The sequence below is a fragment of the Vicugna pacos genome, chromosome 5 (assembly GCF_048564905.1).
Source record: "Vicugna pacos chromosome 5, VicPac4, whole genome shotgun sequence".
NCBI lineage: Eukaryota > Metazoa > Chordata > Mammalia > Artiodactyla > Camelidae > Vicugna > Vicugna pacos.
The window spans coordinates 83,053,901-83,081,496 of NC_132991.1; the positions used below are offsets into that span (position 1 = coordinate 83,053,901).

The window sequence follows — 27,596 nt, forward strand, 5'->3', positions numbered from 1 at the left end:
TTCTATAGTGTTCTGGGGTGGCAGGACGACATAGAATGTCCCCTCCCAAACCAATCAGGTTTACGGTTTCTTAGAGTAAAACCCTGTGTCTTTATCCCTATCTGACACTTCATACGCTGTTTGGATGTTTCTTGCCTCCCATACCACCGGACTGGAAGTGCCAGGAAGACACAGACTGTGTCTTTTTTTCTGTACCACCCCAAGGGTCTAGCACAGTACTTGGAATTTAGGAATATCTAGTATATGTTAATTCAATCAAAGTATAAATGAATGAATCCATCTTATGTCTCCAGATGTGGAAGAAAGAATCTTGGATCAATAAGTGATAAATTGAAAGACTCTTTGCTGTTTTGAATATTAGAGATGGAAAATGTTCTCCAGTGTGTCTTGAAGTAACGGCAACTTATAAACTAGACATACTGAATTTGCTGACTTTTCCCTCCCAGGTGAAGTTCCACTTGGCTCAGAGATAAGAGTCCATTCTATTCTGCTAGTCTGAACTTGGGGAAGACTTTTTGACTAGTGAAATCATAATTATACCAATTCAGAGAATAAAGTTCAGTGGAAATGCTATAAAGATACTTTAGGAATGTGTACAGAAGGCTAAGCTTGTGTTCATAGTTCTTATTTCCCCTTAAGAGTCCCAACTTGTTTGGTTTTCCAACTTGACCAATTTACTGACTAAGCAGAAACTACAGTAACTTACAAAGTGCTTTATGTTTATGATCATTGTGTAGGTTAATTTTTATTGTCTTTGCATTTCTTAGATATAAAGAAAAGTAGATTGTCTCTTTGAAAAATTGTAATTTCACGATCAGTAAGTAGCATGTTCAAAGGCAGAATTTTTAATGGTCTTCCAGGTTTTTATTACTTCCTATTAATTTCTCAGTTCTCTGTTGTCATTATATACTTGGTAGGAAGTCACTAAGCACCCAAGGGCCAGCATCCGTGGCTGGGTTTTCAGGGTCTCTTAATGGACCTTCACTGGTACAGTCCTGGGCTCTGCGTCCAGTTTAGGCTGCCACTGCATCTGGCCTCTAGAGGACGCACTACTCTCTCCTCCCTCTTCCCTCACCTCCATCTCTTTTTTTGTTTATTTTTGGGGGTGGCGGGGAGGGAGGTAGTTCATTTTTTAATTAATTAATTAATTAATTAATTAATTAATTAATTTTTGGAGGAGATACTGAAGATTGAACCCAGGACCTCGTGCATGCTAAGCATATGTTTACCACTTGAGCTATACCCTCCTTCCAATCTCTTGAATTAAGTAGGAAAAAAAATCCCTTTTCTTTCTTACTTTGCAGACATTGGGTTAGAGTTTTATAAAAGGAAGAAAATTAAAGGGATTTGTTTTTTAGATTAAAAAAATAGTCACAGAAATATATTTACAGTGTGTTTGCTGAGTCAAAGTATAACCATAGGTGAGTTTGGGTGGTGTAATTAGGAGCAGGTGTGGCAAATTTGTGGCAGGAGAGGTGGAGGCACACCCATCTCCATGGCCATGTCAGATACAGATAACGAACCTTAGGGTCTTTCTCAGTGTGGTGCCACTGCTGTTTACTAGAGTTGGTACTAGAGATGAAACCTGTCTGTTTTCACTGGCTTATGACTTCATGAGCTCTTCTCCTTTGCTGTAACCTGAGATGCCCTAAAGCTAAATAAAATCATCCAACCTTGTAGCCTGTAGAAGTTTAGGCTGTCCTTGTCTGTAAGTTTAGGGAGTTGTCAGTCCTTCCCGGAACCAGCTTCCTAGGACAGCCCCCCGTCCAAGGCTGCCCCTCTACTCTACGTGTGCTGCGGGGGCTGCTTCCATGAGCGTGAAAGACAGAGAGCCACGTGCCCCAGACCTCATGCACTAAGGAACCCACAGGGTTTCAGAAGTTCTTTGCTGACATGTGTCTGTTTTGCTTTTGCCCCAAAGATTTCTGTGGCTGTAAGTCCTACATCCAACCCATTCCCCTTGGCCCATTTTGCTGAGTCTGTACTCAGCAGGTGTCGGGGAGAGCACACACTGTTTCAAGGCTCTTGTTCCTTTCTGTCTACCCATTAAGGGTGGACAAGTAGCAGAGATCTAATCACAAAAGCCTTATCTAGTATGTACTTTAGATTTTATCTTGTATCTAAGCCATGAGGAACCCATGTGGGATTTTGGGTGAAGTAAGGACCTGACTATATGTTTTGCCTGTTTGATCACTCAGGCAAGCAGCTTGGAGATATGTTGGAAGGAAGTGAGCCTGGAGAATGATGGTGGAAGCAGCTCACTGCAGTGACCAAGGGAGATGTGATAAGGGCTAAATTAGCACAGTGGCTGTGGCAGTGGAAATACAGAACAAGGAATCGATGTGACAAATAGTTGATAGATTCAACAAGACAGTGACTGATTCAGCCTCACGAAGGCAGGAGTGGTATTTTCTCATCATGTCAGCATCTAACATAGTGTCTTACCTATAGGAGGTCCTCAGTGTTTTTGGATGAATGAATGAGTGAGTGAGTGAGTGAGTGATGAGTCAACATGGTGGCTGAGAAGAGGGGAACATATATGGAAGGAGCCTACGTTCCCATGTTCCTGACTTGGGTGGCTGGATAGAGGATGATCCCATTCACCCTGAGATGTAATGTTGGAGGAGAAACAACTTTGAGAAAGAATTTAATGCATTGGGTTGGGAAACATGAAGTTTGAGGGGTCCCTGAACTGTCAAGGGTAGAGATGTCTTTGAGCCATTGGGGGTATGAGCCTGGAGCCTTATGAGGAAGAACTCCCAAGGGATGGATTTGGGATAACTCAGAACTTACACGTGGTGGTTGAATCCATGTGTATAGATAAGGTTAGAAGATGGTGGAGACAATGAAGGAGCCGACCTTAGTTCAGCTGCTGTAAGAGAATACCGTGGACTGGGTGACTAGAATAATAGGAATTTATTTCTCACAGTCTGAAGTCTGGGAACTCCAGGATCAAGGCAGTGGCAGATCTGGTGACTTGGTGATGACCCAATTCCTGGTTTGCAGATGGCTGTCTTCTCATTGTATCTTCCCATGCTGGGGAGAGACCACACTGGCTCTCTTCCTCTTCTTATAAGAACATTAATCCCATTCATGGGGGCTTCACTCTCATGACCTAATTACCTCCCAAAGTCCCCACCTCCTAATGCCATCCTATTGGGGGTTAGGATTTCAATATATGAATTTTGGAGGAACATAAACATTTGGTCCCTAACAGCCCTAAGAAATGTAGGATTTAAGGATGGCCTGAAGAAAAGAATTCTGAGGAGGAAACTGAGAAGTGGCCAGATGCAAAGTAGGACTGCCTGGTGTCTGGAAATCCAAGAGGCCCTCTTTCCAGTGCATGTGATGCCTCCGGCTCTCACTCAGGGCACGCAGAGCAGACTGGCCATGCCTTGAACGCAGTGGAAGTGCAGACCCAGCCGGGCTCTGGTTGTCCACCCTCTTCTCTCTCTTCTCTTCCGAGGATGGTTGGTCATTCAGCATCCTGGCACAATTTGATATTCCACCAGTATAGCCCACAGGAAAATGAGCAAGTAATTTCCTTCGAGAGGTGAACTGCTATGAGCTAACACATTCTTTTGCGACTAAAAAAAGTGGATAAAATCAAGAATGGAAGGAAACAATCAGACATTAAAAAGCAGTTATCCCTGAAATATGGGTCATGAGTGGTTTGTGTTTTCATCTCAATTTTTTCCCACCAAGAGTTCATAGTATTTTTCTCCAGGAGTACATAGTACATTTAAAATCTGAAAAAGGAGTCTTTAATGTTATTTTCACATGGGAAAGCCTGATACAAAGACTGAACAGTTACGTAACTTACGTCTTAAACAAACAATTTACTGAAGTCAAACTAGACATTTTGGAACCATACAGAGACCTGGCAATTGATGTAGGTTATTTGTCAAATGAATGAATTTTTGAAACCATTTGCATTATAAATCCATGTTTGGGAAATAAGAATTTATATAGAAGATCTGAAAATAAGCCATTTTGTGTTCAGAAGATCCAACTTTTGAGTTCTGAGCAAGAATCTGCCAGGGTAATGATCAAGATCAACACATACAGCTATCCAGGTTGTGCACTGCACAACTCCAGGGGGCACCTTTCACTTAGAATGCAATATGGATGGAGTCTGTAGAATTGAACAGTATACAACCTACCCAAACAAGTGGTAGACCTAGTAATCATGAAGGGACATTTTAAAGACCTAGCCCATCACCTGCCAAAACGTTAGGTCTTATTAATGGGCTCTATTACCAAAGATTTAGCTATGAAAAGTTATGAACCTGCAAAATGCTCCAAATGTAAGCTGTGTAGGAAATTTTGTTAAATATTTGATGGTGCCATAGAATTTTGTGATAAAAATGTCGAAGGATAACCAGTGAATGCCTTTTGTTTTATTCACTAAGGGGCAGTCTCAGTTTCCAAGAAAAGTGTGTCCCACGTGCTAAGCAAAGAGGGAGGTGGAAACATCTCAGTCATTATCCCTGGGGGAGCAAAAGAATCACTGGAGGCCCATCCTGGAAAATTCACTCTGTTCATCCGCCAGCGGAAGGGATTTGTGAAAATTGCTTTGACCCATGGGTAAGTGGCTTTTCATTTCAGGCAACTGGGTCAGGGAAGTTAACACATTATTCAATGAACACAAAGAAGTAAAGTAAATTTTTTTGGCCCTTAAAGACAGGGCTCCTAATAGGTCTTCCAGTGAAAGCAGATGTGGATGTTCATGGGGAATGGAATGCAACCCTCCCACTAAGGAAGGCTTGTGTCATTGACATGCCATGTCAATGTCATGGCATCCAGAAATTCAACTTGTCTTTAAGAGCAGAACAAAAAAATTACAAAATTTTATATACGCTGTGTAAATGAACCAACAAACCATGGCCAAAACCACAGATGAAAAAGAAGCTTCATGGAACCTGGGTTTTCTGTAGACTGAAATTCTACAGATCACTAAGATCGCTGAAGTCCCTCTCCCCGGCCCAAGGAGTTCAGGTATAAGTCAGTTTCAGTGTATGGAACATGAGCTAAGTGAGGTAGGGCAGCTTGGAAACATTAAAAGAATTGTTAAGAATGTATTGCAACAGTCAGTTGGACTGAATGAACTATTTAAATTCTTTTCATTGAATATTCTTATTCTTCTCCCCTGTTATTTGCAGTGCTTATCTGGTGCCAGTGTTTTCTTTTGGTGAAAATGAACTATTTAAACAAGTTAGCAACCCTGAAGGCTCCTGGCTTCGAACTGTGCAGGAGAAACTACAGAAGATCATGGGATTTGCTTTGCCACTGTTCCACGCTAGAGGAATTTTTCAATACAATTTTGGCCTAATGCCCTACAGGAAGCCCATTCACTCTGTTGGTATGTGCATCAAAGACCAGAGGCTTGTTAGACTGAGCAAAAGGATTCCCTTACTTGGAGCAATGTTTATTGTTACTAAAGTAGCTTTGAGTAAGAACTTCCTAAAACAATAATCCTGTAGGTGCTATTTGAGCTCCATTTACAGTATGCCTTTTATCTGTGAAATGACTCTATTTTCCATTTGAATGGGAATTGATTGCTTTCAAGAATATTACCTTTGAACTAGAAATAGAATCCAATTTTAGAAATAGAGTTTCTAATTCTCTATGATGAATCTATTTCTCTGTACCAACAAATTACAACATAGCAATTCTTAGAACATGTTACATCGGAGTCTATTAATATGCGGGCATTTCTGTATAATAGATGTCTTCATCATGTTCAATTCATACAGACATCAGTTTCTACAGCAAAAACATTTTTTTCCAACTAGTTATATTTATATGTATTCTACACAGACTGATTTCATCTTTAAAAATTGCATGGTTGGGAGGCATTAAGATGCGGAAGGAGGGTGGTGACCATATTAATAGAAGACAGAGGAGGAAAGTAATTAGCTTCTGAGGCTGAAAAGGAGATCGGAGAGCAGAAAAGGAGAAAGTGATAAGCCAGTTGCTAGTAGCAAAATTAACCAAAACTGTATACTTCATGTGAAACTGGCAGTAATAATTTCACCTTGAATAGCCGATTAAATGAAATTCAAATTTTTTTTAGGTCTGTTTTATTAGAATGGGATTTTACTACTGTCAGTTTACAAGAGCTTTGCATGTCATAGGCAGTCACATGACATTATTTTTAAATGCTGTATTTGACTCCAAGGGACTGTGAACAAACCGTTGACATATCAGTGTAATAGGAATACTGAGATCTATTTGCAATTGTGGTTTTCAGGAGAAGCAGTTACGTTTCTTTGGCATAATATTTATTAGTCGTTTTTGATCCCTTATGTGCAAACGACTGTAGTTAGCATTTGGGGGGATATGAGGAAAATTCTGAGATATGATTATGCAGACCTCAGGCAGCATCCAGAGCAGCAAATCGTTTTGTGGTCCTCCTGGTCCCCTTCTACTTAATTAAGAGTTTGTTTACCTCGCATCACAAGAACTCACTAAATATTAGTTGAGTTCATCCCGAGTCAGTACTTCATCTATAATCCTCTCAATCTCAGGTATCCAGAGATGCTCTGATCCTCCATCCTATAGTTTCCCCATATGCTCTCAGACCCCACTTTATTAGCAACTTCAACCAGAACATTCCTTTCAGTGTTAGCAAGGTTCTGTAAGATTCACTAACATCATAATGGTTTTGCCTGTTAATGTCCTATTAATCAAAATCCCTTTAAAAGGTGCTCTGGCTAACTCCAAAGAGCCATCATCAGGTCAGACTTGCCCTCTCTTCATATTTCTTGGGCCCACCTTTACTAAACCATCAGGTTTCTCTGAGCCCTCCATAAAACTCTCTTTCCTTTTTGCTGAGGGCCCTTCTCGATGGACGTAATTTATAAGGAAGCTACCATGCATTTTCTTACATGTGTCACTAATAGTATGTAATTTACATATTTTATCAGTGTTATTATTAGTTTATCAAAGTGCAATAAAGTGTTCATACATATTGTATTTTATCATGTAAGAATGGAGAGAAACTGATTTCAGTGTCACATCCATCATGACAACAGAGAGAGAAAATGGAAATGAATTTAGACTTTAAGAACAGCGTGTAAAGAGTCACGGTTCCTTAGAAGAACTTGTTGCCTTTTTTCTTCCTGCGTCACAGAGCTCCAGGTGGGCACTGTACTCCCAGCGCCCACAGGGTAGGAGCCCAAGACAAATTTGTGAATAAGTGAACTAGTCTTGAGCTAGGCTTGTCTGACTGCAACTCTTAAGTCTCCGGAAATCAGAGTACACATTAAGCATTTTAAGATCAATTACCATTAAGTTCAAGTCATAGGGCCAGTACAGGTGCTAGGACAGAATGCTGTCTGGACAAGAAAGCAAGACACAAAGGAAGCTCGCTAGTTAAAAGAGGAAATTTCATGTGTCATAGTGTGTGTTGATTTTAAGTTTTGAAATGTTATGTTGAAAAATTTCAAATGTTCAGAAAAGTTTCACGAGGAGTAAATTGAGCACTTGTGTGTGTTCTTCCTAGACTCACCCGTGGTTAACATTTTTGCTACAGTTTTTATTTCTCTCTAACGGTACCACAAATATGCTTTCTATTATTGGTATCACAGAACTGTTTAAGTGCAGACATCATGATCATTTGCTTCTAATTACTTTTTGAGGGGTGGGTGGTAATTAGGTCGGTTGGTTTGTTTATTTTAACGGAGGTGCTGGGGATTGAACCCAGGACCTCGTGCCTGCTAAGCACACACTGTACCACTGAGCTATACGCTCCCCTCTGTTCCTAATACTTTTACATACATCTCTTAAGAACAAGATTACTCTCTTGCATAATGTCAGTACAGTGCAGGAAATTTAACATCGATAAAGCGCTGCTGACTAGTGTACACTCCATAGTCCAATTTCACCAACTGCTGCGGTAACTTCCTTTTTAGCTCTGGGGTTTTCTTTGTCGGGGAGGGGAGTGGGTATTTTTTCCCTAAGCAGGATCATGCTTGCATGTAATTTTCACATTTCCTTAGCCTACTTTAAGCTGGGATTGTTTTTCAACTTTTCTTTGTCTTTATGGCGTGAGCACTTTTGAAGAGTATAGGTCAGCTGTTTTGCAGAACGTTTCTCAAGCTGGGTTGGTGTGTTTCCTCATGGTTATATTTCCAGTTATGCATTTGGCAAGAGTCCCACAGAAATGGTATTGTGTCCTCAGTAAATAACATCGGGAGGCACTTGATGTCAGTTTGTCTTGTTGTTGGTGATACTAACTTTGATCACTTGGGTAAAGTGTTTGTCCTCTACTTTAAAGGTAAATTTATAGATTTATCCTTATAAATCTTTATTTGTATTTTTTTTAATATTTATAAACATAAAGCTTTTTTCCCCTTTACATTAACAAGTAACCTGGGGGTAGTGTAACTTAGAGACTTCTGTAATTATCCTTTTCTTCATCAAACTTTACTTGATGGTTTTACTATCCATTGATAATTCTCCCTTGCATCAATTATCATGGGCATGGTTGCCAACTGGTGATTTTCTAACTCTAGTATTCCTTCTATCTTAATTCCTTGGCACTTACCATACGGAAGAGCTTTCTCTCCTCCCAGGGCTTGATTATTTGAATTATGGACACCCAGACAGTCTTATCAGCTGTGTTTGCCTGTGGCACAGAAAGGGCTCCAATCGCGTGTTTTCCAGCCTCAAAACTTCCGCTGACTTTCTCCTGAGCCTGTCTTCTGATTATGGATGTGGTTTATTTCATTTTCATTCTTATGGCAACATTGAAAAAATGCAAACAACGCCATTAATAAATTGGTTCTTTCCATCTGTACACCCAGTGTGATGGCTGCAATGAACGCTCAGGTACCAGCCACACACAGACATCGATACTGACATTAAGAAGGCGTTTATTACGCATCAGCCAAAGGTGCAGAAGGACACGGTGTGGGTTTGAGGTCAGACTTGGAGTGACTTAGAATGTCTCATTCACCTTGTCTGAGCCTCAGATTTTACAGCTTCTAGAGGAGACTATCCTAATTGTCCTGTCTTCTCTTAGGGTTATTCTGGGGATTAGATGACATGACACGTGGGAAGGCTGTCTGTTCACCCCGGGAGGTTGGCGACTGTGGGCTGGTATTCAGAGCAGAAGAAGGCTTCTTGACCATCATGCTGGGAGCTGCCAAACTGTGCTTTGATTCCCCTGTGGAAGTATTCCTGCCAAAATGTTTCTCTGAATCAAATCATGAGGAAATAATCTGACAAATTCAGGTTGTGGTTCAGCTTACAAAACAACTGGCTTAGACTTCAAAAATATCAATGTCATTAAAGACCAAAAGGAGAGAGAGACAGTGCTCAGAGAGAGCTCCCAGCGGCTGTGATGGACTGGAGGGGAACAACCATAAAGGACGTGATGCAGACTACGAATCGAGTTTGAATGTGGATCAAGTACAAAGTACAGTTGTGCAGAGTTTAAATTCCTTGGCTATGATGGTAGTGGGGTTATATATATGGCAGTGTTCTTGTTCTTAGATACACATTCCAAACTATTTAGGGATATAACAGGATCGAATCAATGATGTCTATAACTTACTCTCAAACGGTTCTATAAAAATATACTACATGTGGATATCCACATGCACATTTCATGTACGTGCAAAACGTTTAAAACTGGCGAATCTAGACAGGAAGGGCATGCAAGTGCTTATTGCATTATTTTTGCTATAGGTTTGGGTTTTTTAAATGAAAAAAGATAGGGAAAGTAATGTGTAATAAAACTGGTTTGGAGGCACTGGAGGACATAAGCAGTCCATTTTGTCTCAAGTCATTTCATCCTGCTGGGGAAAAAGCAGGCTAAGGGATTTTCTGAAACAGAAAGGAAGGGGAACCCACCTTAAATTTGAATTGTAAAGGAGGGATTAAAGGAGATGATAATGCTAAGGGGGTTAATATGGTGCCCAGTACAACATCTTAAGTATTTATTAAATGTTCATGAGACTGTGTGTCTGTGTGTGTGCGCGCACGCGTACGTATACATACCCACACACCTGTTTACACTGGGCATCTTCTGAGACTCCACCATAAGCCAGAGGTTGTGCTTGAACCTAGGTTTTGACTCTTCCCAACCCCACTCCACACAGCAGTCTGCCTAGTTTCTCTGGCGTACAGCTCTGTCACAGCTACAGAAAGACTAATTCCTGCATGAGACCATTATAGAGAAAAACTCTGCAGAATTTTCATAATTACAAAAAAAAAATAGAACAATGTCTTCTTATGGTGAAAGATCTACTCCTTGCCTCAATGAGAAGGAAATCGTGCCCATCTCCGAGCTCTTCTCCAGCTGTAAATGTTCCTCATCTTAGGTAAAGACAACAGAGCAGCATGGAAATTAGAGCAAGGCTGCTGTGGGAGGCCATAAAGGCATAACTGATCTCGAAATGTTGGGTGGAATTGGAAAAGGGAAAAAAGGAGCACAACTGCTGTAAAAAGCACTGAGATACAAACAAGAGCTAAGATTCCTGACTCTGCCACAGGTAGAAGTTAGCTGACTTTTCCAGGGCAAGGAGTTCTGTGTCCAACAGCAGCCTGGCGCAGCTGTTTTTCCCTTTGTGTTGTAAAAAGGGATCCGTGCAGCAGTTGCAACTAATGTAGTCTTATGATGAAAACAGCTTTCTTCTGCTTAGTAGGAAAAAAATCCCCTTTTTTGTGGGAAGAGGGAATTCTGGTCGTCTAAGGCTCTGGGGACCCTTCTCAGATTTGCAAGTTTTTGTTTTGTTATCTCTGTCTTTATCCCTTAAAAGTAATTGAGAAAGGTTTCTTCCTCTCTAATCCAATTTTGGGTTAGGTTAGTAACAAGGGGCAGGAGTTCTGAGTTCAAATATTTAATTTCTTTTGTGTGTGTGTGTGTGTGTGTCTATAGTTTAGGAACATCCAGCATCTCAGTTTCTCTCCACATAAATAAAAGAAAGACAAATATGACTGTCTCACAGTTTACACGGAAGTCTTATGATGATGAATTCAGTATATGGGTGTGTCTGGACTCTGTGGAAGAACTATCTGGCATATGATAAAACCATTACTAGGAAAAGGACAGGATTGAAATTAATTGCAGGGTAGCTCACAGGAAACAAGGTTCAATAATTCAGAATTCACAAGTCCTAACTGAAGTGAGCTGGGAACAACATCATCTTCTCAGACCACTGTGTCTCTTTATAAGCTCCCCCGCCACCCAGGATAGCTGCACGTGATCTATCTCCTTGGGATCATCTCACTAAGAAAACAGAAGCTCTTTCTATAAAACCATGATTTTGCTAGTAGATTTACAGGTAGATTTTTTCAGTTTGCACGTAAATTTCTCAGTTTTTTTTCCCTGCAAACAACAACGAAGTTCAGAGCTGGAAGGAAGCTTTAAGATCACCTACTCTTTTATCCTGTACCTGTGGAAGTTAAGGCCAGAGGGGCCATTACTTATTAGCTCAGTGTACCTCGTGGTGAACTCGCACTGGGTCTGCTCCAGCCTAGTGCTTCTTGCGTGACACCAGCCCCCAGTTCCACTCCACCCTATTAGCCCCTCCTAGTCTGTATTTCAACCACAGCTGACAGCGAGATGGTTATGGTGAACTACAAAGGACTCATGGATGCTGTACATAAGTTTGACATCCAAGCTGTCAAAGGAAACCTACATGAGCTTCTTTTTTTTTTAATTGAAGTGCAGTCACAGTGTGTCAATTTCTGGTTGTACAAGAGTTTCTTGAGGCTATTGTGGTTAAAAACTTAGCAATTTGAGAATATTTCAGTAAGGAGATATATGTATCTATACATAGATACATGGATTATGTATAATGTTGTGTATAAGTATAGATAGATATGTTCTTAATATACAATACATTGTAATATATATGTTTGTGTGTGTATATGACTCCCTTTTCTGTGTTCCCTTACCTCCCATGCTGTTGTCATTTATCACTTCCTTCTTTCTCTGGTGTCCTCGTGACTAACCACCTTTTGTTACTGACATCAGTTGAGCCTTGGAGGTAGCATGGAGAGACTCGGGGTAGGCAAAGGAAACCTTGAGAGTACCATTCCGTTACGTACAGCCCCACTTGACCTCTCGGCCAAGCTAATCAAAGGTAAGAAGCAGTCTGCTGTCCAAGGAGTAGTTGAACGGCTGTACGTTTTCAACTCTTGCCATCAGTAGCAGCATCAGACCAGCAGAGGGCGCAATGAGTAGCAGTGAGGACCCAGGAGAGCAGGCCAGAGCCACGTGTATCTAGTCTAAAAATCTGAGACAAGTGACGTAAAAGTTATTTGCTACATAAATGCCTTAAAACACACGTGAAAGTTGCCAGGTTTTTAAAAATGACTTAGTTCATTTTTAATAACACAGGTGACACAAATGCATTCTCGTTGTAGAAAATTCATACAATGCCAATAAAATAAATGCAATTTCCCTCAACTCTACCTCCCTTTCTCCAAGTAATCATGAAAAGTCTCTCTTGGCTGATTTTCTTAAACACGCTAAAGCTTATAATGTACCCAGAAATAGAAAATTTTTTAAGTAAATAGGATCATACATATTATTTTATAATTTTTCCTGCCTAATACATTTTATTATTTTCTAATTTTTTTTCAGTTGAAGTACAGTCAGTTACAATGTGTCAATTTCAGGTGTACAGCACAATGTCCCAGTCATGCATATACAGACATATATTCGTTTTCATATTCTTTTTCATTAAAGGTTATTATAAGATACTGAATATAGTTTCCTGTGCTATACAGAAGAAATTTATTTTTTATCTATTTTTATATATAATGGTTAAGATTTGAAAATCTCAAACTCCCAAACCTAATACATTTAGACATCTCTGGGTGTGTATGTACATACAGATATGTTTCATTTTTTTAATTGGGATATAATTGCATATAACATGTTAGTTTCAAGTGCACAAAATAATGATTTGATATTCGTGTATATTGCAAAATGATCACCACAGTAAGCCTATTTAACATCTGTCACCATACATAGTTACAAAAATACTATTTCAGTTTTTTTTTAAAAAATTACTGCATAGATCCATTGAATGAATGGTCTGTGGCTTATTTAATAATTTTTCTATTGAGACTTTGGTTTGGTTTTGTTTTCTACTGTTACAAGCAAAAGAATCCTTGTGATTACGTGTGTTTTTTTGGTCTAGATACTTAGCAGTGAGGATATGTATTTCTTTTCATTTTTTAGGGTGATATTAAAAAGAGTCCAAATACAGGGTTGATGTCTCATGATTCAAGATTTCCCAGGCAGGCATCATAGGGCACTGTGGGCCGGCTGTCAGCTGCACCTGAGGGAATCTGCTGGTGATGTGCACACACAGAGATATCCTCCCACCTCACAGCTGCAGTTAGCGCAGTAGTTCATTTGACTCCACAAGTCAGAATCACCAGGGTCCTGACAATCCAGCATCTGCTGAGAAGGGACGCTCTTCATTTGTTAGCAAAAAGGATGGTGGGACCACTACAGGCAGCCAGTAAAATGAGACAGGGTTTGGAGCCGACAGGCCTGTTGGATTCAGATTGGCAGAACTTTCTAAGGGCTGTCCATCTGAGGCAGTAGTCTGCGGTGGAGTGGTTTTGGTTTCTTATGTATGATGTGTTCTCTGTTTTCGGCAGTTGGCCACCCAATTCCTGTTCGTCAGACCCCGCACCCCAGCCCAGAGCAGATTGAGGAGTTGCATAAGACCTACATGGAGGAGCTGAGGAAATTATTTGAAGAACACAAAGGGAAGTATGGTATTCCAGAACATGAAACTCTCGTTTTTAGGTAACTGTCCTCTTTGAAGGTATACAGAAGGATGAGGGGACATCCCATTGAAAGACTGGATATTTTCAACAAGTTAATTTTTAAAAATTTGGCTATGGAATCAAGTTTACAACTGAAAAGTATTATTTATGTTGACAAACGTCGATGTTTCCCTGTGGTCACTGAAAATCCAGTGGGTGACTCTAGGGTAAGCTTGGAGATGATTATAAGCCTTTTACTAATCTTCCTCATTTAGAAAGGTAAACATTGTTTTATAAGTTAAGGAAAGATTTAGAATTATTCATGTGCTTAAAAAAATGACAGCTTCAAAAAATGATTAGACCCTTTTACTAAACATGACAATAATTTAATGTGGTGTTTTCACTGAGTATAACAGCTGTTCTTAGTCACAGCTGGAACATTTAAAAGAGAATGTGTGAAATAATTTGCCATACTGGACAAGAGGAGATGGTTTCTTCTCTTTTTTTTTTTCCTGCTTAAACAGACCCTTTGTTAGTGAATCATTGTTACTTGTAAGACTTCGACAATTTGATCTTTCAGGTCGTATCAGCCAACACATGTTTATACATTACTGCAGAATTTTTATGCCGTTTCGGAAATAGGATGAATCTACCACATGGAAACCCATACGGAGAAGAGCATGCCTTCTCTGGTCTATCAGGCTTAGAAATATTCATCCTTGTCATTTGCTTAGAAAGATGTTCATTTGCTACAGACAAGGAAGCCTTTTGGAAGACGTGCTTTTGATGCGTTTTAAGACACTGAGATTCCAAAAGGTTTTCATGGTCATGGAAATGGTTTTAATTTTTTTTTTTTCCCATATGGCCTCTTCGAGTAAGATGAGCTCAAAGCAAGTGCTCTGTCTGGGGGATGTGTCCAGTTCACAGGTGACTCGGGGTATGTGAGTCTCCCCAAAGCAGAATGTCAGGTGGGAGCCTCTTTCTTCCTGTTCACCGCTGTCTTCTCGGGCCTGGGTCAGCTCGTGACACTTAGCAGTCATGAAGTATCAGGTCATAGCACTTAGCAGGGATGAAGTAAGTACTTGTTCTGTGAATGTAAACTTGGCTGTAAAGGTGAGGAATTTTTAAAGCTATATCCTAGGATGAAACCTATTACAGGAAAAGACCCTCTTTCGGAAGGAGATAATGTGCTACGTCTGAGTGTCCCGTGCCAGTGATTGACAATACTGCAGGCTGGTTTGTAAGGAGCAAGTCAGTAGGAGGTTTCTGAGAATTAGCCACTAAGTGTTAAGTAATTATTCAGTAAGTAAGAAGATTGTCTAGTTTCCAAATGATGCTACGTATTTCTTCTCTATGTCCTCCGCTCTCATTATTTGGGGGCAGCTTCACTGAGTTGGTCTAACTTTTTGGTAATATGTGTTAAAGCCCCTGATTTTTAAAACATCAGGCCCTGAGCTAGAGCCTGGATTGGGTTTAGCAGCAGCAAAACAAAGTCAGGCTGGGGGATGCCTTGAGTAGAAAAGCATTTCACAGACAAAAAACTTGAACCTTCTCAGTTTTTCTCCATGAGGCCTTTTGGCCAGCATCCCTTTGACTTCAGACAGGCCAGGAGTCCATTGACCTGGCCTTAAAATTAAATCGTATTTTTTGCTTTTTTTTTGGTCAAAGCAGGAAGTGGGACACAGCCTATTTTAATAGATGTGGATCATTTGACTGTAAATCCTTTTTGATCCTGCTCAATACCAAACAATGGAAAAAGAGCACCATTTACATAAAATTACACCCCAGCTGGTCAGGGGACAGGCTTTCAGAAGAAAGCCCTGAGGCTCAAACAACCACAACTAAAGGCCTTTAAGTCACTATAAAACCCAAGAATTTCGCTCCTTTGGAGAAGTTTATTAAAATACCATGACACATGACTGGATAAAGAAGAGGTGGTATATTTATACAATGGAATACTACTCAGCCATAAAAACCGACAACATAATGCCATTTGCAGCAACATGGATGCTCCTAGAGAATGTCATTCTAAGTGAAGTAAGCCAGAAAGGGAAAGAAAAATACCATATGAGATCACTCATATGTGGAATCTAAAAAACAAAAACAAAGCATAAATACAGGACAGAAATAGACTCACGGACAGAGAATACAGACTTGTGGTTACCGGGGGTGGGGAGGGTAGAGGGTGGGAAGGGATAGACTGGGATTTCAAAATTGTAGAATAGATAAACAAGATTACACTGTATAGCACAGGGAAATATACACAAAATGTTATGATAAATCACAGAGAAAAAAAATGTGACAATGAGTGTGTATATGTCCATGAATGACTGAAAAATTGTGTTGAACACTGGAATTTGACACAACACTGTAAAATGATTATGAATCAATAAAAAAATGTGAAAAAAAAATACCATGACACAGTCCTTTGCTGTTTCACAAGGGGATGAATTTTAATCTCACACTCAGTGGTGAGGGGGCCAAGTGGACCACCAACCTCCACTGGATTGTCTAGGAAGCATTAAAGCCCACGGCTGGTAAAGCAGAGGCCTTGAAAAATGACAAACATTCTGCTTTGACAAATTTATCTAGAATTTTGCCATTAAAAAAATCTAGCCATCAACCACTTTTATTTTTGGCATACATAAAATCTTACTTTTAGATACCTGTTAGGGAGTTTTAGCCCTTCCTTTCTTAAGGTTTCCTTCAGAAGTCTTCCTCCAGCCAGGCCAGCCTTCCTTTCATAAACTCAAAGCAAAGCAGAGTTGTAAGTTCCATACTGTCCTACAGATTGCAAATGAATTTTTGACAGGAAGTTTGGCTATCATACAAACATGAACCGTGTGTTATATTCGCTAGTCTGGTTTGATGGAGATCGTCTCTATTATAAAGATTCTCATCTAATATATAACTGCACCCAGAATTTAAACAGCAAAACAAAGTAGTAGCAATAATGGCAAAAATCACCCCAGAACCCTGGGAGAGAAACTGGGCCTATTGCCTTAAGAAAATGTGCCTTTGTATTACCTGATTTGGACATTTCTTTCTCCTGTTTCCTCTGCACACCAGGTGCAGGCTGAGCCATTTCCTTTGTCTGGCTGTTAGAAGTACTGAAATTGTCTCTACCCAGTGAGGTCTGTTACACTCACAGTGAAGGCTTCAGTGCTTGTGAAAGCCAGCCAGTTTTGCTTGGCTTTGGGGGGACCAGGGCAAGGGATGCTGTATGACAAACCCTTCACCATGAATGTGAACACAAGCAAAGTCTGCAGCCTTCAGGGATGATGGGTGAGCCTTTATTGTGTGCGTAGGGTTAAAAGTAAACCCCCTACTTTTAGTAGAAGGTACATTTTTGTCGTGGGAAGCACAGGGGGTGGAATCTAGATTCACTGCCCTTACTTCTGTCACTTCTCATCTTTTCCAAACTGCCTCACTGGAGCAGACGGCCAAATTCACAATAAATCTGAAAACAAGTTTGGGGTGCTTGATCTCTGCCTCCTTTTCCTCTGAAACAAGAGACAATGTTGATGGGATTTGTTGATTGGTTGGTTTTTTCCGATAGCCCTAGGTTGCTATTTCTCATATATAAATAAATGAATATCTCATATATATTTTAATATATATAATAACATGTATTTTGTAACTAAGTTCTCATATATAACTAACTTTTTAACCCCACTAAGACACAAATAATGTCAATTTGTGGGGCTGGGAGAGATCCTTGAGGTCGAATTTGTATATCTTTTTAAAGGAGAAAAACAAAGCAACTTCGAAATAAGCAACTAGTTGCTCCAGTTTCGCCAGGATGGCAAACTCAGAAGCAATTCTTTCTACTTAAAACAAAGAGGTTACTCTAATGCCTTATATTTTACTTATTTTAATTAATCCTTTCCAAACATCTTCAGCTTAGTGGTTTTTTAATCTTTTTTATTATTGTTTTATTTTGAAATAATTATAGATTCACAGTAAGTTTAAAAAGAAGTACAAAGAGGTCTGGTGTACTCTTCACCCAGTTTGCCCCAATGGTAATGTCTTAGCAACTACAATAAAACAAGGAAACTGACACTTAATATCTTACGTGAGAAGAAGAAAGTTTATCTTAATCCATAAATAACGTATGGTATGATGAGTTCCTCGGTAGCAGAATCTGTGTTGCGTGTGTTCCGATCCTGGCCCTAAGAGAGCGAAATTTCACCGTCTGTCCGTGAAAGCTCGCGGCTCTGACCTGGAAGTTTGATGGACTGTGCCATTAGAAGCCAAGTTTTAGAGCTGGAAGGGACTTCACCATCTGTCAGCTGTTTCTTCTGCCAGTGAAGCAGTGGAACCCCAGTGAGGTTTAATACGGGCTAGAACTGAGACCACGTTCTGGACTGAACGGGAGGTACTACTCTTCCATGACTGTAGATCCATAAACCTAAGAATCCTCCTATAAAACAGATGTGTCAAAACACAGGGTACTTAAGGCGAGAGATTTAACGACTCTGAAGCAAGCTCTGTCTTACTGGGATGGAGAGTATTTTTCTTTCCTGAGACCAGCACACTGCATTGTTGATGTTTCCCTTTGCAAGGGTTATTTTGGTGATCCGTCCTGGGTAAAGCCCAAGTTTCCAGCAGCAGCTTAGCCACGGGAGCCTTCTGCATCGCAGCAGCAGGGTGGGGCCAGGTGCCTCCTGCAGAGGGGAGTGCAGACATCTCCCCTCTCTGCTGTGTTGTGTTGTGGTCATTAGTGGAGCCGGAGCAATCCCACTACTCAGACAGCGGTACAAGTAGATCTTCTCTCACCTCGTTGACAGCCCCCAGCCCCAAGTCCAAGCCGGCCCCAGCCTCATCCAGCTGGGTCATCACAGCTGCCTTTTTTTTTTTTTTTCTTTAATAGCTCTTAGATTCTGGTTAAGAATGATCTTAGGCTTTCTTGGGAAAAGGATAAATCAGACCTTTCTTGTATTCCCAAGAATTGCATGATTCTCTCCTATTTCATTTCCAGTCCAACTTGGAGCCTGAGGTCCTTCTGGTTATTTTTCAAACCTTCCTTTATGGGGGTGCAGTCATGTTGAGACAACCTGAGAATAACCGTCCCACTCTTTTCTACTCCCCAGGCTCCCATTTTCAAATAATCCTTTCGCCTCTGACCTTCCCTTAACTGGCTGGGTGCCCTGGGCTCAGTGGTGTCCGTGTGGATAGAGTTAGGAGCAAATGATCTCCAAGGTCCCTTCTGGCTCTACCTCTGTGGTCTCTGCTTGGCTTTTTTCTGCCACAGGAATGGCATCTAGTTGGAGATGCAGGTTTATCTGATGACTTTTCCGTTTCCTGTATCACCTTGACTTGATTGTGTTCCTCTAAGATGCGCAGTGAGTTCAAATGATTGTGTCACTCTCTTGGTGCATATAAAACACAAATTGCTACTGAAATTTCTCCAGCATCACGGTGACCTTTAGTCATAGTGTTTCTAAGAAATAATTTAAATGTCAACTAAAAAAATCAGAGAAATTTATCTAATAGGCTTTCTCTTTTGTAACTGTATCTTTTATATCATCCAAAACTAGGGAATAACGTTAATTATCTGTTAAACTCTTTATAGGAGATGGTGAATTTTTATATTTTCTTTATTGTACAGGTTGCTGTGGGTTTCTTAAAAGCTCTCAGTTTGTTCTATATTCAATTTTGTGTAATAAGCTATAACGGAAAATAATCTGAAAAAATATATACATGTGTGTATGTGTACAACCGAATTGCTTTGCTGTACACCTGAAAATAACATAGTAAATGAACTAGACATCATTAAAAAATAAAATTTGCACAAAAAAAAACCTCCATTAAAATGCCAAAAAAAAACCCAACCTCTCAATTTGTAAACTTTTGACCAATAAATGTGCTTTATGCCCCAGTTACAAATGTGTAGGTGTGGAATGCTTTTCCTTTTCCCAGCTTTGACAAGGCTGAATTAAAACTTGGACTTGAGGTTAAGACAAGCAAGGGAATTGCAAGGAAATGGTGAGCTCTGCAAATTCTCCTCCTGAAGAGTCAGTCCTTGAAATCCACTTGGTGAGATCAAACACAGAACAGAAAGCAAGGGCAGGGCTGACGGGAAATGTGGGTGTGCAGGATGAAGCAGGAGCCAAGGACAGTAAGAGGAAACAAGTTGGGAAACTGCTGTGGTCTCACGTGGTTGCAAAAAGTGTGACACCTCCAGGTCCTGAAATAGTAAAAAATCCGTCAAAAAATGTGCAAATTCCCAATCAGCTGAATCACCGCTGGTGGCTCCCGGGTTTCTTTTTGGATGATGAAAATGTTTCAGAGTTAGATGGTGGTGATGGTTGCACAACTCTGTGAATACACAAAAACCCCCTAAACGCTACACTTCAGATGGATGGATTTTATGGTTTGTGAATTATGTCTCAATGAAGACGTTTTATAAACTCCAGTCCATCATACTCTTGTCAAAATAATGGAAGAAGTTAAACACCAAATTCTGTTTTTTTCATGGGTAAAAAATGAAATTGCCTCCCTTTGATGCCAGCACTTTGGACAACAAAGTTTATGCCTTGATTTCTGAGACCTGTTGGCATTTCTGATGTTCGTTATCAAGATAGGTGTTTTCAATACTCTTTTAAAGTATTTTATTGGGTAAAGATCATGCTGTTTTATTATTGTGTAAAATACTGTTTGACTTTAATTTTCCCCAATATTTTATTAATACTTAAGCTTAAGACTTAAGACTGAGTAAATATTATCGTGTAAAGATAACAGTCAGTATTTATTGACCGCCTCCAACGTGCCAGATTCAGGGCTGAGTATTTTATGTACATTGTGGCATTTAGCTCTTAAAATAGCCCTATAGATTGATACTATTTTTAACCCATAGGATGCTGGGCTCAGTGGGGATAAGAGCTTTGATCAGGCAACCCTGATGGTGGTAATGGAGCTCGGGCATGACTCCGGGTCCTCTGACCAGAGCCCATGCTCTGGGTGTGGGGCTCTGGAGTCCTGGGGCATGTGCCGTCTCTTTCTCTAACTTGCTGGCTCTGGGTAAGTGATCCCATATTCTTTACCTCTTAAATGAGAAGGGGAACATGATTGTGAAGGTTATTTATATGTGCACCTAGCTATGATTCTATTCTAAAGTCAGAGAGATGGGAAAATGTTGTGTCCACCATTAAAATGACAGAGTAATGGTGCAGCCGCTATGGAAAACAGTATTTCCTCAAAAAACTAAAAATATACTTAACATTTGATCCAGCAACCCCACTCCTGGGTATATATCCAGAGGAAACTCTAATTTGAAAAGATACATGCACTCAATCTTTGTAGCAGTACTATTTACGATCGCCAAGACGTGGAAGCAACCTAAATGTCTATGGGCAGATTATTGCATAAAGAAGATGTGGTGTATACACACACACACACACACACACACACATACACAATGGAATACTACTCAACCACAAAAAGAATAAAATAATGCCATTTGCAGCAACGTGGATGGACCTGGAGATTGTCATACTAAGTGAAGTAAATCCGAAAGAGAAAGAAAAATGCCATATGATATCGCTTATATGTGGAATCTAAAAAAGTGATGCAATGAATGTATTTACAAAACAGAAACATACTCACAGTCATAGAAGACAAACTTATGGTTACTGGGGGGGAAAAGGGTGGGAAGGGATAAATCATGAGTTCAAGATTTGCAGATACCAACTGCTATAAAATAGACAACAAGGTCCTACTGTATAGCATAGAGAACTATATTCAATACCTTGTAATAGCCTGTAATGAAAAACACTATGAAAAGAAATATATATTTGTATAATGGAATCACTATGCTGTACCCCAGAAATTAACACAACATTGTAAACCGACTATATTTCAATAAAAAAGGACAGAATAAGAAAATTTCTTCAGTTGACTAATATTTGTTGTCTAAGTTAAACATTTAAAGTGTTATATGAATAATACCTGTTTAGTTAAAAATTGATTTTTTTACTATTACTACGTAGAGGATTAGCTGTGGAAAGGACGTTCTTCCAAACTGTGTTAAATTCATTTTATTTCTCACATGTGTATATGTATATGTTTCTATGTCCATACAATTGCTGTGTGTTCCAAATTTAAGAAAAAACTGTTTGATATCTCCTTCCCTGCCTTCTCCGGTTCGCCAACAGCATCTCTGGAAATTCCAGATGCAAAAGAAGTTTGATCTTTAGTTTGACCTGGTATTGACATTTTTACATGTGATGCTGAAATAAAGGAATCTATCTGTGATCTATGTTAGATTGGTTGACTCTGTAAGCAGTATCACGTAATTTGTAATTTCAAATTCACATAACTTTAAAATAACGTTGAATTCATGCATATAGAATGTAAGTCACATTAAATGATTTTATTTGCAGAAGCACTTACGTATTATCTAGATATAAATACAGACATTGGTATATAGATATATATTCATTACTGTTATTGAAATAATACCCAAATAAAAGAAATTTAAATCACTTGAAATAAAAGCAAGTATGATTCATTTGGGAATTAGCTACACTTTTTTTAAAGCTATTTTTTTAAAGATGGATTTGATTTAAGTATTTTGAATAATATATAGTTGATTGAACTTAGTGCAATTATTAATACAAGTAAACACAGGAGATACGGCATAGTGACATTACGGTATTTCCAGAGGAAGCAACTCACTATGTTGTTTCAAACCAGGACACAGGCATGTCTGCCCCTAAAAACCCTGTACCTCCAGAGGAAGGCGTGACCTTCGCAACCAGGGGAGACCTTGATCACACATCCATCCACATGCCTCCCCTTTTCTAACTTCTGTTATTCAAGTCTTTTTCAAAACGTTGGTTTCTACTTTGCCCATAATCCAGGAAAAAGGAAAATAAGAGGAAGCAAAGGAGATAAGTTGAATTGCAAGATGCAACCCAAGAAGCTTACGTCTGTCAGAGGTCAGGTCAAAGGACCACAGAAGTAGGGAAGAGCTAGCAAGGAAGCAGGAAGACTGCCTGGAGAGGAGGCGGAGATCTTGAGACTCTACTCAAGGACTGTTCACGTTCCATGCCATGGTGTGTCCCTGTCCTGGAGGAGGACTTTCATTTCAGTAACAGATGGCAGGAGCACATCCGGTGCTGCCTGAGTGAAATGTTATCTCAGAAATGGTGCCCCAGTGAGGGAAGTTCTGTCCTCTTCTCGGCCCTGTCCTGATAATGTGAAGGAGTGATTCCTGCATTAGCAGTTCACATTTTCTTAGCTCTACCTTATCTATGATAAGGATCTTTGCTACTTACTTGATTCATGAATCTACTATCTTACGTAGATATCTAGACCATTGAAAATCTTAGCTGAAAGTTACAGTTGATTCTGAAAGCCTATATGTCCCTCCCCCAATTCTATGCCAAGTTGACAGATGATATTAGCAACTAGCGCAAGGCTCAAACAGTCAAGTGAAAACAGAATAGTAAGATGGTGTTTAAATCTGCACAGGCAATGTGACCGTTAGTAGGATGTATTTACATGGTTATTGTTGGGAGTTCTGTGAAACAAACCATCAGGATCATTTGGCTACAATTGCTGTGTTCAGATGGCAGAGCGTTGGCAGAGCTGTGTGCCCTCGTGCTCACCTGTAGCCAGAGAAATCCCTCTGCATAAGGAGCTATTGGTTCTGCACTTCTGAATTGCTCTGAAGCTGCTACCACATCCTTTTGGCCTGACTATTGCAGATGTTATTTCCCTTTCCACATCTTGATAGGCTTAGAAACTGCCCCAGGGCCATTATTTCAAAGGAGAAATTTCTCTTCCGTCCTGTCTGTGATTTCTCTTGGCTCTGGGGTCTAGTTTTTATGAAACGTAGGGACACAGCGGCTTCAGTCTGATCCTCTGTCTAGGGTATGTAATGTGTTTTCTGCTAATTCACTGAGTTCCATCAGGGCTATTCTCTGCCAGAATTACTTGGCAAGAATCCGCTGAAGAATTACTTTCAGCTTTGTTTGTGGTTACTAGATTCAGTTGGAATTTCCTGCTTCAAAGACTTTCCTGGAGGGAGTCGAAGCTCATGCTGCAAGGTATGTTTCTGCAAGTAAATGCAAGAAGTCTGGATGTGGCGTGGAGGAAGATGTTCGGGGCTCAGTCCTTCTGAACATCTCCCCAATCAATTTGACAATTTCGATCAAGAACTGACTCGTGAAAAGAACCAAGGCAAAGACACGTGTGCTGCCATCTAGGGGGCCATAGTTAGAAAGTATTGCATAGGAGAGAGAGAGGGAAGCAGATGTCACAAGAGCAGCACCAGCCTGGAGCTCTGGCCTCACTGCCGAGATGCAGATGCCCAGATGCATTTCCTGGCTGAGGAGTCTGGGAGGAGTCATGGAGAGAGTGGAATTGACTTGGGCTTGCAAGGCTGAGAAGGACCTAGGTGAGCATGAAGGGGAGTCTCAAGCAGAAGAGTCAGAATAAGGTGATCAACTTGTCGCAGTTTGCCCAGGACTCTCCCGGTTTTAGCAGTGAAACCTCCCTTGGTCCCTAGAAAAGTGGGAAGTTAGGCCACCGCAGGCAGGAAGGCAGAGCTAGCAGCAACCTCTAACTTTAGGAGGGACAACAGGGAGGCTTTTTTTTTTTTTTTTAATATTTCCAAGAGCAGCTTTTAAACTAAGTTTTGGAAAACGAGTAATTCCAGCTTAGCTCTGTAGCCTGTGAAACTGGGAGTTCAATGTGCATGACGGGCTTCAGGCTCTGGGAGGCCAACATACACCTGAGTGAGACACTGTCATGAATTCTCCTTAATAGCCTCTTTTGTCTAATTGGCCTTAAGACTAACCTCAGGGAATATTCCCTGAGCCTGCATCCTGTGGAGAGAGTTATTCTGTGACTGACTGTGATCATCTTTTTTGAACTTCAATTTGCCCCTCTACAAGGATAAATTATTTTCTCCTATAATAGATTTCTAGAATATTTTTAAGGAATGGGTGCCAAGAGTCTGGGACTTTTGAAATTCAACATATACTTAGAGGTCTGAAATATAAGAAAAATGCCTTAATCTTTATGTAGCATTTATTGTAAGTTTTTATTTTTGTTTTGTTCCACCTTGTACTTGTTAAATGTTTATTTATTTATAAAATGGATTTATTTTATTTAATATAAATATATACTTTATGTAAATCTGATTTCTGTATTTATTTATACCTTGCTCCCAAGAGGACTATAGGTGGAATGGCTCTGCTAGAGATTTCATTATCTAAACTGTCACTTATAAAACTTCATAAAAAGGAGAATTGCATATAAGAATATTAAATTCCAGCTGAGTATTTACTTAAAATAATAAAACCCTCTCTCCTTTACGGAAGATCCACTGAGTAGCAAGAACGAAGACACTGATGCTTTTACATCTTTGGCACAGTTAAATGAGCACATTTAATCCTGGAACACAGCTTTTTAAACTTTTTATATCCTTCCACTCCAAATACCTTGGCAGATTTAACTTGGGCTAAAGTTGAACTCCCCTCAGTTGGAGCCTGGGGTTACGTGACCACAATCAAATTCCTAGAGAAACAAAGTTTCCCATGGGAAGCATCTGTCTTTCCCCAGTGACCATTGTGGAGATTAGGTTTAGAAAAACTATAGACTGCTTCAAATCATCTCCAGTGCCAGATGCCCAAGAAAGCATTAGATCTTTGGCCAAAAACAAGCAATATATCAAATGGAAATGCAGTCAGCCTCATGCTTGTTTTGAGGCGGGAAGCCCCATAAAAAAAGACTGGCGGAACCCCCAGGCAGGGCCATTACTCTCCTGCCAACACCATCCGGTTCCCTGGCCCAGAGGCTTTATCTCACTTTTTGCCTCTGAAACGGTTTACTTCTAGGAAAGTGGAACTTACCCCTAAAATTCTATTGGTTCCCTAAGCTAACTCCTGATGGGTCCATTTGTAATGCTTCATTTGCATGGAGCTCACTCCTGATTGGTTATTTCCCTCACTCCTGATTGGTTACTGCTTTCACTCCTGATTGATCCGTTTCTCTCACTCCTGATTGGTCTATTTCTGCAAAGCTTGTTCCTAATTAGTCAACTTTTGTTATACTGTATTTGCATACGATGTTGCAAAATGTAAACTGGCAGCCTATAGAAGCCTGTGTAAACCTACAGATGGGGTCCAGAGCTTGGAGTGTTAACTCCTCTGGGCCAGCTGGCATAATAAATGTGAGTTCTCCAACTCTCCAAGTGCTGCTTGGTCTCTTGCCCGGATCCAGGTTGCTGTTACAACTGAGCTGTAACACTGAGCTGTAACACACTCTTCTGCAACAGTTATCACATCTATGTTGAAGGCAGGAAGGAGCAAGGCGTCAACTCTCCGTTTTACCACCTTAGGACCCATACTGTCTGTAGAGCACAGGGAACTAAACTCAATACCTTGTAATGGCCTATAATGAAAAAGAATATGAAAAGGAATATATATATATGCATATATACACATATACATATGATATATATCACTATGCTATACACAAGAAATTAACACATTGTAAATCAACTATACTTCAATTAAAAAATTTTTTTTAAAATTAATTTTAACAAAGAAATCAAAAGACAATAAGGAGATTCAAAGAAAATGAATGAGGAATAGGAAAACCATGGGAAGGTAAAGAAAATATTTTAGAGTTAATGGGATAAGGTCAATGGTTCACAATCTTGGCAATGTATCAGAAACATCTAGGTAGTTAAAAAAAAAAAAGGATTTCTGCCCCTTACCTCAGACTTACTGAATCAGAATCTGCGAGTGGTGTCCAAGATTCTGTATACTTTTAAGTGACCCCAGGCAATAGATAATACAGCTCATCCGTAGACTTGCCTTGTTAACCAGTCAATGGAATTTCATTAGGGTACAGGCTGAGCTGTCATAGCAGAGACCCCAAACTATGGAGGCCTAAGTAAGAAATTAATTTCTTTCTCACATAATAGTCTGGAGGTGAACGGTCCAGGATGCTGGGTGTGTTCAATAAAAGACCCAAATTCCTTCCATTTTTTGTGCCACCATCATCTAGGGTGTTGCCCTTGTCTGTGTAGTTGAAGCTAGCTGCTGCCACACTCACATTCTAGACCACGGGAAAAACAGAGAGACAGCAGAGAAGCGCACGGTTGTATGTTAACGCCAAGGCTCAGAAGTGTACGCATTATATTGGCACAGCAGGCTACAAGGGAAATATAGTTCTTCTCTCATCTAAGCTATAAATGTATTTGTTTTCTTGTTTCTATATACACACACTTACATATAGACATAAATAGCTCAGTGGGCTTCTGTCCAGATAGTATTAGACACCTAAAATGAAACATTTTTACTTTCGGTTAAACATGATAAATTGTATGCTTCCATTAATCTCTATTCCTTCATGAATCTTCCCTGAAATGAGGATAAAGAAATAAACTGGTAAAAAAAAAATTAGTCAAAAAGTCAGAGAACAGGGAAAGAGTAAGAGGGGAAAGTGATGTCAACACTATTTTGCAAAATGGAAAACAGATGGACAAGTGGTAACTGACTCATCAGAACAGAAAAAAACAGAAACTTAATGCCAGAGAGAGTGGAGGGGGAAAGTCCAGTTAGAAGCAAACTGATTCTCATTGAAGAATCTTGGAAAGTCAGAGCCATGGAAGGCAGCAGCTATTGAAAGTTGGGTGTGGAGGGGACCAAAAACAAAGAAAGGCTCTTAAAGGAGCAGACTCCCAGATTCCCTGCCCTAGCTCCTGCAGCTTCTCTGTCTCCTAACTGAATGGAGCACAGGATCTTTGCTCTTGGAAATAAACACTGGGACACCAAGCTCAATGGGGGAGGATGGAGTGGTGAGGTGCCTTTAAAGCAGACTGAGTGAAATCT

The 27,596-nt window shown here is 40.0% G+C and overlaps 1 protein-coding gene across 2 annotated transcripts in view; it reads left to right on the forward strand.

Moving 5' to 3' along the window:
• MOGAT1 (monoacylglycerol O-acyltransferase 1) overlaps positions 1-16,146 on the forward strand; it is a 29,665-nt gene extending 13,519 nt beyond the window's left edge. For both annotated transcript variants that reach the window (XM_031677954.2, XM_072961736.1), the window contains exons 4-6: positions 4,413-4,587; positions 5,163-5,362; positions 13,633-16,146. In XM_031677954.2, the coding sequence (XP_031533814.2) occupies positions 4,413-4,587; positions 5,163-5,362; positions 13,633-13,787 (530 nt within the window). In that variant the 3' untranslated portion in view covers positions 13,788-16,146. The remainder of the gene's footprint in view (positions 1-4,412; positions 4,588-5,162; positions 5,363-13,632) is intronic.
• The last annotated feature ends 11,450 nt before the right edge of the window (positions 16,147-27,596 follow it).